We start from the raw sequence: 14,262 nt of genomic DNA on the forward strand, positions 1-14,262 counted from the left end.
TCTACGTCTTACATCTGGATTTAAATGTTTTTCTACATAAAAATGTTAAGAAATAATTTGACCGATATCATGCCTATCGTGCCGCTTTTAAAAGACACAATGTCAAGTTATAACTCTAAAAAAAGAGATCCCCCCCCCACCTTCTGTTTCGTCAGGAGTCCTGGACTGTTTTTGCACCCATCTGTGCTATTTTTAATTGTTGGTCTTTTGTAAACACGCACTAGATGGATGTCTTTGATCGTATTGATGCATTTCCGTGCAAAATGGTAACTTTTAAAAATGCGTCTCATTGTGTTGCTGCCACCGACTAGGAGAAACACATGCCATTCTGTGTGTAAACAAACTGGGAAAATGCAAGATGTCGCTCTGGTGAAGACCAGCATCTTGGCTTTGGCCAGTTGAAGCCAGTGTTGTAGTCAAGTCACTAGATCTCGAGTCCGAGTCCTCACTGCTCAAGTCCGAGTCCAAGTCCATATCACCAATATCGAGTCGCAAATAACTGCATACAAGTCCGAGTTACAAGTCCTTGTCTATGTCATAAAATAAGCAAAAAAATCACAATTCCATTTTAAGTTTATTGGCACACACATTCATCTATCACAATGTTGTATATAGGCCTATAATCAAGGAAATACAAAATGAGATGTCAGAAAAATTACTATCCACTGTAAACAACATAAATAACATATATAAACAAAAGTCTATTTATTTTTCTCAGGTTTTTTCCTCTAGTGTTATATTGTCAAAAGTCATTATAATTCAGGCATTGGAGCAATTCACATGATTTTTCATGGATGGTCCTTTTAACAATGGGATTACTTCACTGATTTGGCCTACATTTGTGATAAACTCGCATCACACGAGCCACTCTCTGTCTCTATGTAAAACTGCACCTGTCATAAACGCATAAACACACGTCAACATGATCTTATGTTCCCATTATAATTATAACTCGTAATAATGATATACAATTTTGTTCCACATATTTTCGAATTTTCTATGTATGTGCATAGATTCTGAAAAATCCTTTATGCGTTCTAGACAAACTTGTGCAGTTAAGTTTTCTACTGAGGTGAAAGTTTTGAGAGGACTTGAGTCACAACGTGTTCTTTGTTAAGGGTTTCTGTAATTTGATTTGCTCGTATTGCTTACATTGTCAGTGAGCTTCAGAATATCATTCTTACAGTACGATTTTAACCATATATTATGCACCACCGTCCAAATGGCGAGTTGATTCCTCAAACTCTGGTATTCTCCCTTGCTATACCATATCTACAGAGGCAGAATATTTGTATGAATATACAGAGGCAGAGTTATTTTGTGTTATAATAGATTTGCGAGTACACTTGACATGTTTTGCGTGGCACACACACTCTCTGAATGAGAGCAGGGAGATTTGAGAGTGCACGTCCAGTTTTGAGTGAAAGCAAAGGAAATCCATGTGCGAATGCAGAGATTTGCGCTCGTGTAACCGGTACATGGCATGACATGCATGTGATATCAAGCCATAAAGGGGCAGAATGCAAAAGTTAACGGTTGAAATGAGTCAGAATGCACTCAATGCTTGAGACCAAGTCCAAGTCCGAGTCATTAGTGTTCAAGTCCGAGACGAGCCAAGAGTCATCAATATCGCAACTCGAGCCCTCGAGTACTACAGTACTGGTTGAAGCACCCCAACTTCACCATGGATTGAATTATGTTTGCGTATTTAGAACATATCAGCGTGGATTGCTCATGAAACAGTCACAATATAATTCAAGCTTTGCAAAGGAAATGTTATTGAAAGATGGGATGGTAAAAATTAGACTATTGGAATGCAAAACCATAAGTAACGAATTCCATCCACGAATGTTTCAAATGTCATGACTGTTTGATAGTTTATGGTGCTGCTTGAGTGAACAGTTTGATACATTCAGATGAAATGTGTTGGATGTACATTACGTGTTCACTCTTCAGACTGAGTTTCAAAAATGGCTGTTAGCCGATCACAACAGTGGGCATTTACATTGAAGTCTTAAAGGGCCAGGCAACTTAAAACTGAGCATTTCAGTTAGAAGGCCAGAGACAGAGTGGCAAATTATTATATATAAATAAATTCTAACTGTTTTGGTGCAAAAAAAAAAACTTACTAACATTAGAAGTGGACCTCAGGGAAGATAATAAAATGATATATATATATATATATATATATATATATATATATATATATATATATATATATATATATATATATAAAAGAGTATGTCATGACCCCTTTAAACAACTCAACAGCATGTCAAGTCACAAATGCTGTCAATTGAGCTAAACTTGTATTGATCCCAGATTATTCCTTAAGTTCTTGGGTAAAAACACAAATTTTGTTCAGGACTAAAGCTATGTTGTGCATTTGTGCCAACCAACCCCGACACAATTTTTATTTTGACATAAAAAATGTTGTCCTCACCTTAACAGGTTTTAATCATTTAATGCCATGATAGAATCACTTAGTTTGGTTCAAGAGGGCAAACATTCAGACAATGTTATTTTTTGATAATATCCATTTATGAACCAGGAAATAACCCTGTGACAACCAACCCATGTAGCCAGCCCAGTTGCCCTACATGCATTGGCATTAAGATGCATAGGTGTGCATAGGTAAATCTGTGAAACTGGTGGAAAAGGCTGTGTACTGGCATATACAGTAGAAAAATCAGAAATATATTGTAAAACTTTAGAAACAAAAGCATTTATTTAGGTTAGAAAAAAAACTTTATGGGCCCACAGTCTGCAGTTTCACTTTTGACTATGTTTTTTGGAAAGCTTTAATGCATGTTGGTAAGAATTACTGTCAATCATACAGTAACTTGAATTTAGGATAACTCTGTTTGTTAGAAATTGATATGTAAAGGCTTTTTAAGTCACATCTGGTATAGCTGTCATAGGCAATAGCAGTCTATCTGTACTTATGTGATAACAGCAAATAACAGCATAATTAGCTATGCAAGTGTTCACTAATTGTGGTCATCATAGACGTTCTGGGTGTCGATGCTTCACTAACTGATGAGTAGCTGATGCAATTCAAATGACTGAAGAATCTATTAAACTATTCCTGTTGCTCAGCTGTCAGAGCATGTCAACGCAAAGGTCATGGGTTTTTACCAGGGAACGCAGATAAAAGCGTCTGCCAAATGCATAAAATGTAAATGAACTAATTAACAAAAAAAACAAAACAAAAAATCCACTTAACCATAAATAAATTCTATCAGACATTCTATGTTTACTTCCATTAGTTACATTAAAACACTTTTCTGGTGATCAACAGTTTAGTTGCTTTATTTGCCAGTTTCCATGTTTTACACAATTACAGAACATGTAAAATCTTGCAGAAACTAAATAAATTACCCATTTCAGGACAATAAGTGTATATTGCAAGTGTATTTGGATTTGTTAAGTATTCCATTCAAAAGATTCCTTATCTCCATGGGATTTCAAATACAGTCCTTTAAAACCAACCTATGCCAGTAAATACCATTGCTGGCGTAAGCGTGTCATATCAAAACTTTGATTTAAAAACACATACAAACAAGCCATTCTTAGCTTGGTCATTTTAAAGGAATAGTTCACCCAAAAATTATAATTCTCTCATCATCTACTCACCCTTATGCCGTCTCAAACTTGTATGACTATCTTTCTTCTGTGGAACACAAACAAAGATATTTTGATGGATATTTGAAGTGTTTTTGTGCATACAATTCAATTGTCCATATCAAGCCAATGGGCTCCAAAAAAGAACATAAAGGCAACATAAAGGTAATCCACACAACTCGATTGGTTTAATCCATGTCTTCTTAAGCGATACAATTGGTTTTGGGTGAGAAACAGACAAAAATGGAACTGCAGTCTCCTTGTCACATTCATGATAGAAGCTCAATTACACTTCCTTGCACCTGACACAATTGTATTGCTCTATTAGACATGGATTAAACCACTCGAGTTGCAGAGATTACCTTTATGCTGCCTTTATGTTCTTTTGGAGCTTGAGAGTTTTGGACCCCATTGACTTGCATTGTATGGATATAAACATCAGATACCCTTCTAAAAAATCTTTATTTATGTTCAACAAAAGAAGAGAAGAAAGGAAGTCATCTGAGTTTGAGAGGGCATGAGGGTGAGTAAATGATGAGAGAAATATAATTTTTGGGTGAACTATTCCTTTAAATATAATTTGCTGCAATCTTAGACGGAAGACTGGGTTTCACTGCTGCACACATAAATGTTGCTGGGTCTTATACGCCTGCGACTTCTTCCAGGAATCTTGGGACAGAGCTGACAGGTCTTGGGCATAAACTCCAAGCAGGCCTCACGAAACTTTCGGATTCTCCAGCAGTATATCACCGGGTTGAAGACTGCTTTTAGGTAACTCAGCCAGAGTGCCCCGATGCTGATCGGGTAAAAGGCTGAGCTGAGGCAGAACTGCCTACTAAACACTGCCAGCAGACTCACCACTGTATGTGGCAACCAGCACACAGAAAAGCCAATAAAAAGGATGAGGATGGTGGTAAAAGCCCTGGTTTTGAAACTCATGTCCACGTTGACTTGGGGGCGCTGCAGACCAGTTAAACCCAATTTGCTGACTTGGTTGATCGCAACACTGCCTTCACTGGTATGATTGTGGATGCGCAACGCATTGCGCCGGACTGTGTTTAGAATACACAGGTATGAATACAACATCACACTGAATGGCACAAAAAATACAGCTACCGCCAGTAGCACCGTGTAACCCCGGTCTGCCAGCGATTCGCTATATCCGAGAATGCACTGCGGTACTTGCGCCCCAATCCCAGCTGTCCTCCAGCCCACCACAGATGGCAGGGATACACAGAGCGACAGAGCCCATGATGCTGCAATAAGAATTTTTGCCCGATGGGGTGTCAGCTTGTCTTGCCGTTGAACTATGATGAGGAAGCGATCAACACTGATGATAAGAAGGATAGACACACCCTCCAAAACAAATAGCCAGTAAAGCATAACCGACACACGGCAGAATCCAACTCCGAAGCTCCAGTCCGTTGTCGCCAGAGTAACGGCAGTGAAAGGCATGCACAACAGCAACAGCATGATGTCGGAGAAGGCTAACGTGGCCAGGAGTAGATTAATTGCCGAACGCATTGCTGGTTTTTGATAAACAATCAGACACACTATGGCATTGCCAAGAAAACCAATGGTGATCATGAAGATCATGATGGAAGCCAGTGCCACCCTGAGAGTGGTGGGCATAAGGGGAGTCTCAGGCTCTTGTATCTCAGTTTCCATTGGTTCAAGAAGGCCACAACCCTCCAGTGAGCTGCCATTACATGCAAACATGGCAGCTGTTACCAGGTATCATCCATCCAAGGATGAAAATTCATACCTAAACCTTTGCCATGGTCCTGTCAGCAGCCTTTGAGTGCATTACTCTCCACACTGACGACATTGTAAAAATCTGAAACAGAAGACAATAACAGGTGCGAGCCATATTAATAACAGTGCATATCTTTACTTAGAGGAGTCAAAAAGTCTGTGACCACATTGAAATCTTTTTCAATGGGGATTTATTTCAGTTAAACCTGGAAATGAACAGAAAGATTTTGGATTTTAAAAATATTAATGATTCTATGTTATTTCACTAACAAAATAAGCAAATTTGTGTAATTAACCATGTCAACCTCTTTGCAGAAATTGAAATTCCATTGAAGCACACAAGATGCTCTTTGGAACATTATCAAATCATGCTGGGATGACATGCATCATCGTTTTTGCACAAACTTATGGAGGCCATACCAGCCCTTAGAAATATAACTGCTGATAATATAATTTGTAATGAAAAATTGTGTATTAAGTAAGAAAAATGCTAAATGAAGGCATTTTCACTAGTTGTCTCAGACATTTAGAACCCACTATATAAAATTTTTGTAATTAACATACACTTAACAACCTTATTTGGCAGCTTCCATAACAAATTGGAGAAATCACCTGTTAGGGAGAGGTGCTCTTTGTTTAGTCACTCAAGATGTGAATTATAATAGCACAGAGAACAATGGACATTCTATCTGTGACAGGATTTCAACCATTGACATTTCTCTGACACAAGTTAAAAAACTGCATAATGAATTAAAGGGTTAGTTCACCCAAAAATTACAATTATCTTATCATTTACTCACCCTCATGCCATTCCAGATGTGTATGACTTTCTTTCTTCTGCAGAACAGAAACAAAGATTTTTAGAAGAATATTTCAGCTCTGTAGGTCCATACAATGCAAGTGAATGGTGACAAAAAAAAACAGTTTTGGTGTGTTCTCACCAGAAACAGACTGGATCGATTCAGAAGACATGGATTAAAACACTGGAGTCGTATGGATTACTTTTATGCTGCCTTTATATGCTTTTTGGAGCTTCAAAGTTTTGGTCACCATTCACTTGCATTGTATGGACCAACAGAGCTGAAATATTCTTCAAAAAATCTTTGTGTTCTGCAGAAGAAAGATGGTCATACACATGGCTTGAGGGTGAGTAAATGATGACAGAATTTTCATTTTTGGGTGGACTATCCCTTTAAGTATTTTCTCAATTATAATGGGATCAATGATGAATATTAACAAATACGGTGGCGTCCAAATGTCTAAGACCACATTGAAAATCTGAGATTCAAAATCAAAGTTAAACCTGGAAAGGAAGAGAAAGTTTTAGAAATTGTAATTTAAAACACAGTGCACCAACAGTTTCAGACTTTTGGGCCCCAATGTATGTATTCAACACTTCATTTCAGACATACAGTCAGTCAAAACATATTTGTGATGATTCTTTTGCGTAAACCTCTGCAGAGCAATCTGTCTTTTGCTCAAAGCTGTATGACACAATATGGTGAACATCTGCAAACATCCTATCACCACATCATGTTTACAGATAAAAGAGGAAATGGTGCTCACTCAGAGGATACTGCTGTTGCCATGGTTACTCAGGGCTGTGCTTTGCTAAGGATAGTGCAGAATTAATCTTAGAACAGAGACACCTCCATAATCCTAGACAAGATAACACACACACACACACACACACACACACACAATTAGACTGATATTAATAATTATAGAAATATATAACATATTGATAAATGAGTGCTTGGAGGGTAAGTGGTAATTATGGGTTAGCCAGTCAGGTTTTAATGGTATATGAAAAATGTTTCTACCTCCCGAACTCTACTCTGTAAAAAATAGGCCTACAGTAAATGTCTATACAATTCTATAACCATCATACTTATGGAGGCTTTGAAAATAATTCATTTATGAAATTGAGTGGGGCAATGGACATCAGGGTGGCATGTTAGTGTAAATCTATTTTAAAATTTCCCTATAACTGCTAAATATTTGCTAGGTTTCCTGATAGCACGCATACATCTCTGAGATGCCCGTTTTAGATCTTTTCATCTGGAAAGCATCACAATCTAACATCTGCTAAACTTCTTAAAAAGATCAGATTTACAAATATTCTAAATCATAAACATCTCAAAGACATCTGACGAATGTCTTATTGACATCCAAGACATACTTATTGATATTCGTCTTACAGACGTATTGCAGATGAGTGAACAACTGTAAACATACGTCTTCCAGATGTAAACACACATAGACATCAAACAGACGTCTAGGTGTTGTAGATGTGCTATCAGTGTTTTCTACATGTGAACTTTCACTGAGACCTTATTCTGGTAAAACACAAGTGCAGGAAGAAGACAAGAAAGGTTTTGAACACACGTTTTGTCCTCAGGCAAAAAATTCTATAGCCACATTTGTGAATATATAGTCATTAGTCAATGCAACATTTCCAACCTCAAAACACACAAGGCAAAACCTGAGAGCTAATAGTACAACTGAAGGATACAGAAAGAGGACACTAAGATGCCTCTTTGTTACATCATCAAGAGGTTGCTAAGATACTATGGCAAGTACAGTATGTTGATTAAGTACGTTGACTGACAACTGATAGGATCCAAAAACCGATTATGAGAAAATGTTAGAAGACAAGAGGAAAATTATTCCTTTCTGATCCGTAGTGGGGATTTACCTCAACCTAACATTTAGGTCTATTACCAGAAAAAGGTGATCATGGTCGCTTCAATCCTGGGCTCATCCTGCATGTTATCACCAATGCCACAGGTTAGAATGAGTAGAAGAAAAAAAAAAAAAAGCTACTAATTTAGTCCAAAAGTAAAAATAAACAAACATCTCTATCCATAGCAGTTTATTCAATTAAGTCTTTATATAATTTTAGTACCAGGCTGAAGACATTAGTTCACATGTTATTAACAGAGAACACATCCTAGTCCAGTACATTGGTTCTGTATTTAACCATGGAAGATCTTGGAGACAGAATTGCTTGCTCAGAATTTCACGTTGGGGTGAGACTGATACAAGACGTCTTGCATCACTGTATAAATGCTGCTTCACTGTGCACCTGCTTCACTTTAACCTATTCTATCATAATCACGATAAAACTTTGAGAACAAATGTTGCATTCTAGCTGCATTCTAAAATAAAAAAGCTATATATTTAACTGAACAGATTTAGAGCCTCAGTGTGATATTGCAGACAATTCGTACCAATATCGCAGACCTGTCTATTGACCACAGGATACATGTTCCTGATGAATAACTGAATCAATTCTCACGTGCGCTTCCGCGCGTGGTCGATTTGTGATTTGTGTTACAGCCCGATTGATTGTGTAGTGATTTTACCTCTTTATCCACTGAATTCCGAATATCTGTTTGACGGTAAACCGTGAAAATCCGAAACAGGTGAAGGACAAGATGTTGACAGGAGCAGCTTGATTTCATAGGATTGCTATTGTTGTTGCCAGATGTGTATTCTTGCTGTATGAAACATCCGACGGGGTGAAGAGAATGGAGGTGTGACAACAGCAGTCAGTCAAAAAACTGCAGTGTATAAGCATCAGGATTTCAGACACAGAGCAACAGAGACAAACTGCATAGTCGCTAATTCTAGGAGGTCACTGACGTAGGCTATATGAACAGAGCATGAGGAACAAGCGCGAGATCGATGCTGGGCTGCATTCATTTGTTGTACAACCATCGGTATTAAAATGCCCGGTGGTAGTAGTGGACTTTTGAAATGAGGAGGCAGACTGCCATCTCAGGGTTGTTGTTGGTGTTTAATTCATACTTCCTTTTGACATTTAGCTTTCAGGTTAAACCCAAACAGAAATATGATATCACAATATCACAATATATTACATAAAAAGTATACCTATAAAAGTCACATACCTGCACATATATACAACAACATACAGTATATTTCCTAAAAAATCACTGTTTTCATATATGTAACGTACATTTTCCTAACATAGTGAATTTTGAATAGGTTTTGTAGCCTACATACAATCACTGAGCACTTTATTAAGAACACTTGTACCCCTACTTATTCATGCAATTATCTAATCAGCCAATCATGTGGCAGCAGTGCAACGCATAAAATCATGGAGATACAGGTCAGTGGCTTCAGGTAATGTTCACATCAACCATCAGAATGGAGGAAAAATGTGATCTCAGTGATTTCGATCGTGGCATGATTTTGATTTTGGAACTTGATTCGTGCTGAGTATTAATAATGAGCGGACATGGCGGTCCGTAAACTGTACAAGCAAAAACCTTGAAACACAAGAATAACACACTATAATATTCTATCTCTGCCCAGACGTAAACCTCTTACTTGAATCGCATGAGGACACATGTAGAATGTGTTTTCCTCCATCCTTTAACTCTGACCCGGTTCCTTGAGGCTCGGGTGATGACGGGAGGCCGTTTCCTCGCTCTGTCGGCGGGCGGTACGGCTGTTGATTCTCGGCGGGCTGGCGGAGAACTCAGAAATGTCGATTTGATTGAAGATGGAAGAGAAATCTTTAATCTCTTCACTTCTGTAGGCAAACGGACGAAGATTCGAATTGCTCGGCGGTCTCCTTCGGATCCGTTAGAGTATTCGGTTGAACACAGAGTAATCTCAACTCGTCCAGCGAGATGGAGATTGTATGGCTACAGTTTCAGGTCGGACGTTACTTCCTTGTGCCACGAGGTTGCACCTGAGAGCAGCAAACAGCTACGTCTGTACGTAACTCACGAAACATTTCAGAGGTATTTCAACTCCTGATGATGTCATGTTTGAGGGACGTTCTGTTGTGTGCCTCATCCAATAGGAGCTGAGAGTTTGATCCTTTAGTGAGCAAGGCTTCATGGATTTGTAGTCTGTTTTGGACTCCCTTTGTTTGATTTTGGCGCGATTTTTTATCAGTAAGATTTACGACATGGAATGTGTGGGGGCTGAGTTAGGTTTTACGACTTGTGTTAGGCCTGCCTTTGTCTTCTATCTGAATACATGAGGCCCAACACTGTTTACAGCATTGTTGATTAATATTATTTAGATTAACAATTTTTATTGATTCACATATATGTAACTCATAAGACAAAACATATATATACATAGAATCAAACTTAACCCCAACTATTACCCCTCCCAATCCCACCCTAACCCCAACAACATAACAGTGGTCCCACATGACATAGACACACACATGCACAAAAAATAAAATAAATAAATAAACAGATAAACACAACAACAATGATCACACATCCACAAATGACAAATACCCGCCCCATTTCCCCATGAACACTTTATACCTCCCCGTTCCTCTGAATGTAACTTCCTCAAAGGCTGCCACCCTTCCCATCTCCGAGCACCACTCCTGAAAAGAGGGTGCTCCAGCCAACCTTCAGCCCCTCAAAATGATCTGCCTGGCGATCATGACATTGGTTAAGACCCAACACTTTATGTGTCTACTTTCAATGTCAATGACCACCCCATCACCCAAGATACAGAGTCTGGGGCAGAATGATACCTGAATGCCCCAGACTCTAAATTAGTAGGGAGTAATACACTGATGCATCATGACTTTTTCCAAAAGCAGAAATCACCTCTCCTAGAGTGTCTGCTGCTTTAGGGGGATGTATGCTGTTCCCAAAAATAGTACAGAGCAAGTGGCGTAGCTGCAGATACCTAAAAAACTGAGATCTGGGGATCCCAAAATATTGAACCAAATTTTTAAAGGATCTCATCACACCACTCATAAAAATCACCGAGTGTATTAATCCCCCTCGCAATCCACTCTGACCAACAAAAAGGGGAATTATTAATGCATAGTTTGGGGTTTAACCATAGGCTCAAGGCAAAATTTACACTCTGGACACTTTTGTCCGTACTGAGTGCAATTGTGAAATAACGGGGTGTGATTTAACTTCTCTGGTTAGATTGACAGAAAAGCTTTGCAATGGCAAAATAGGGGCAAGAACTTCTTGTTCAATGCGGAACCAGGGAGGGGCTCTTTCAGGTGGAAGCTACCAATGAGCCAAATGTCTGAGACTGAATGCATAATAATAAAAAACATCTTGGGTAGGCCTAGCCCACCTTTGTCAATTGGTCTATGCAGCTTACTAAAATGTAATCTGGGGCATTTACCACTCCAAATAAAAGACTTCGCTATGCTCTCAAATTGCTTGAAATAAGAGAGGGGGACATCTACCGGGAGAGACTGTAGCAGGTTGTTAAATTTTGGAATACAGTTCATTTTAATAACATTAACCTTCCCAATCATCGATAAATGAAACGAAGCCCACCTGTCTACATCGCTCGAAATCCTTTGTATTAAAGGATCAAAATTAACTAACTAAATCAGACAAATTTGTTGGGAAAAAAAATACCCAAATACTTAATGCCCTGTTTGGGCCATTGGAAGGCACCTGGCTGGAAGGCTGTTACTGGACAGTACGCTATCAGAGCCAAAGCTTAGGATTTAGACCAGTTGACTTTGTATCCTGAGAATTTGGAAAAGGAATTAATAATTCTGTGGAGGCAAGGCATAGATTTAGTAGGGTCAGAGACAAATAATAAAATATCATCTGCATAAAGCAGAAGCTTATGCGCCACGCCTCCCGCAACCACCCCTGGAAAATAATCCTCCTTTCTTATCGTGGCTGCTAATGGTTCCAGGACAAGACAGAACAATGATGGGGAAAGAGGGCAACCTTGCCGAGTGCCCCTATTCAGAGTAAAATAATCTGAAATTAATCCATTTATTTGTACTGCTGCTACAGGGTGTCTATAAAGTAACTTGATCCAACCAATAAATGTACTCCCAAACCCATACATTTCCAAAATCTTAAAAAGTTAATCCCATTCTACCGTATCAAATGCATTTTCGGCGTCAAGTAAGATGGCAGCGACCGGAGTCTGATCGTTCGCCACTGACCACATGATATTGATGAAATGTCTAATGTTATCAGAAGAGCTACAACCCCGAATAAACCCCACCTGATCTATATGTATAAGAGATGTCATAACTTTACATAATCGGTTAGCCAAAATTTTTGCCAAAATTTTCACATCTAGCTGGATTAGGGAAATTGGACGGTAACACTTACAGTCACTTGGATCTTTGTCTTTTTTAAGAATCAGACTGATCCGGGCTTGCGTCATGGTTGGCGGAAGCTTTCCATTCTTTAATGATTCCATATAAACTTCTAGCATAAGTGGAGCCAGTTCTGTAGCATAAGACCTAAAAAATTCAGCAGCAAAACCATCTGACCCCGGAGCCTTGCCTGTAGGTAAGGCCTTAATTACTTCGTCAAGTTCCTCCAAGGTTATCTCAGAATCAAGAGAGTTTTTTTGCTCAGTTGTCAATTTAGGGAGTTCTAATGGTTCCACAAAATGTCTAATATCATCATCAGTAGATGAAGACTTTGAACTATAGAGATCAAGTTAGAATTCTTAAAAGGTATTATTAATGTCAATGGCCGAGGTAAAAATTTCACCACCAGCAGATTTCACTAAAGGAACGGTAGAAAAAGACTCTCTCTGCTTTATATATTTAGCTAAAAGCTTCCCTGCTTTGTCCCCTGACTCAAAATATGACTGTCTTGCCCTGAATAACCAAAACTCCACTTGGATCAACCAAAACTCCACAAATGGGTCACTTCTCTGAGGCCATTAGACAACATTCAGCACTTCAGCTCTGCCTCGGCACTTTTAATATTCCCTTCCACTAGTTCTTGTGCTTTGGATTTTTTTGGTGAATGAGGCATACTGTATGATCCTGCCCCTAAGAACCGCCTTAAGTGCCTCCCAAGTCACGCCCACAGAGGACACTGAGGACCAGTTTGTCTCCATATAAACATTGATTTCAGTCTTTAGCATTTGTTGGAAATCAGGATTTTGCAAAAGGGATACATTAAAGGGCCAGCTGTATGATTTCTTTTTCTTCATATGTGGCAACACCACCAAGCTCACCAGGGCATGATCTGAGACTAAAATGTTTCCAATTGAGCAATCGACAACAGATGAAATGAGGAAAATCTATTCTAGAATAAATCATATGGACTGATGAAAAAAATGTATAGTCTCTACCAGATGGGTTCAAAAGTCTCCAAATATCTGTAAGACCAAGATTTTTACACATCCTGTGAAGCGTCAATGTTGCTCTAGGGGGCTTACACACTTTTGCTTCACTGTGACCAAGGACTGAGTCCATCAAATGATTAAAGTCTCCTCCCAATATTATATCATGAGGGGTGCCAGCAGCTTGCAACTTCCCTTCAAGATCTATAAAAAAGCCCTGATCATCAGTGATAGGTGCGTAAATATTAGCCAAAATAAACCTTTGCCCCTGAATTCTGCTAGAACAACAATGACTCTTCCTAATTTATCTTTAATCTGTTTGAGGCATTTGAATTGTAGATGTTTATTTATCAATATAATGACCCCCTGCTCTTACTTGAGCCAGCACTAAAAAAAACATGTCCACCCCATATCTTCCCAAATTTTATATCATAGTTCTTATGTTTAAGAAAATAAATAACCTTCCTTCTTTTTATGGGGTGCCCCAAACCATTTACATTCCACGTGGAGAAAGATATCCCACTCATATTAAAAATAAATTGTGTGTCAAAAACAAGATTACAAAGACCACATTTCAACATCAATGCAACAGTCAAACCCCGAACTTTCCCCAGAACAAACAGAAAAAAGAAAAACGTGCGCTTTAACCCCGCGCACGACAGCGCCAACCGGCGTCAATCCCTCTAAACTCAGAAGGTCCATGTATGCATACGAGAACCCCCGCGACAACTTTGCCATCGGATTGCTCAAGTCCGGTGCTTCTATACAGATTTTGTGAGGCAAAAGTTCATA

General features: G+C 38.8%; 1 protein-coding gene across 1 annotated transcript; it reads right to left on the reverse strand.

The window, feature by feature from the left end:
- Nucleotides 1-3,306: 3,306 nt before the first annotated feature.
- Nucleotides 3,307-8,940, reverse strand: LOC127446790 (high-affinity lysophosphatidic acid receptor-like). Its single transcript, XM_051708002.1, has 3 exons — nucleotides 8,748-8,940; nucleotides 6,946-7,038; nucleotides 3,307-5,461 (listed from the first exon to the last, which is right to left on the reverse strand). The coding sequence occupies exon 3, from the start codon at nucleotides 5,341-5,343 to the stop codon at nucleotides 4,216-4,218; it is 1,128 nt and encodes a 375-aa protein (XP_051563962.1). The 5' UTR covers nucleotides 5,344-5,461; nucleotides 6,946-7,038; nucleotides 8,748-8,940; the 3' UTR covers nucleotides 3,307-4,215.
- Nucleotides 8,941-14,262: the final 5,322 nt, after the last annotated feature.

Source organism: Myxocyprinus asiaticus, chromosome 10, assembly GCF_019703515.2.
Source record: "Myxocyprinus asiaticus isolate MX2 ecotype Aquarium Trade chromosome 10, UBuf_Myxa_2, whole genome shotgun sequence".
NCBI lineage: Eukaryota > Metazoa > Chordata > Actinopteri > Cypriniformes > Catostomidae > Myxocyprinus > Myxocyprinus asiaticus.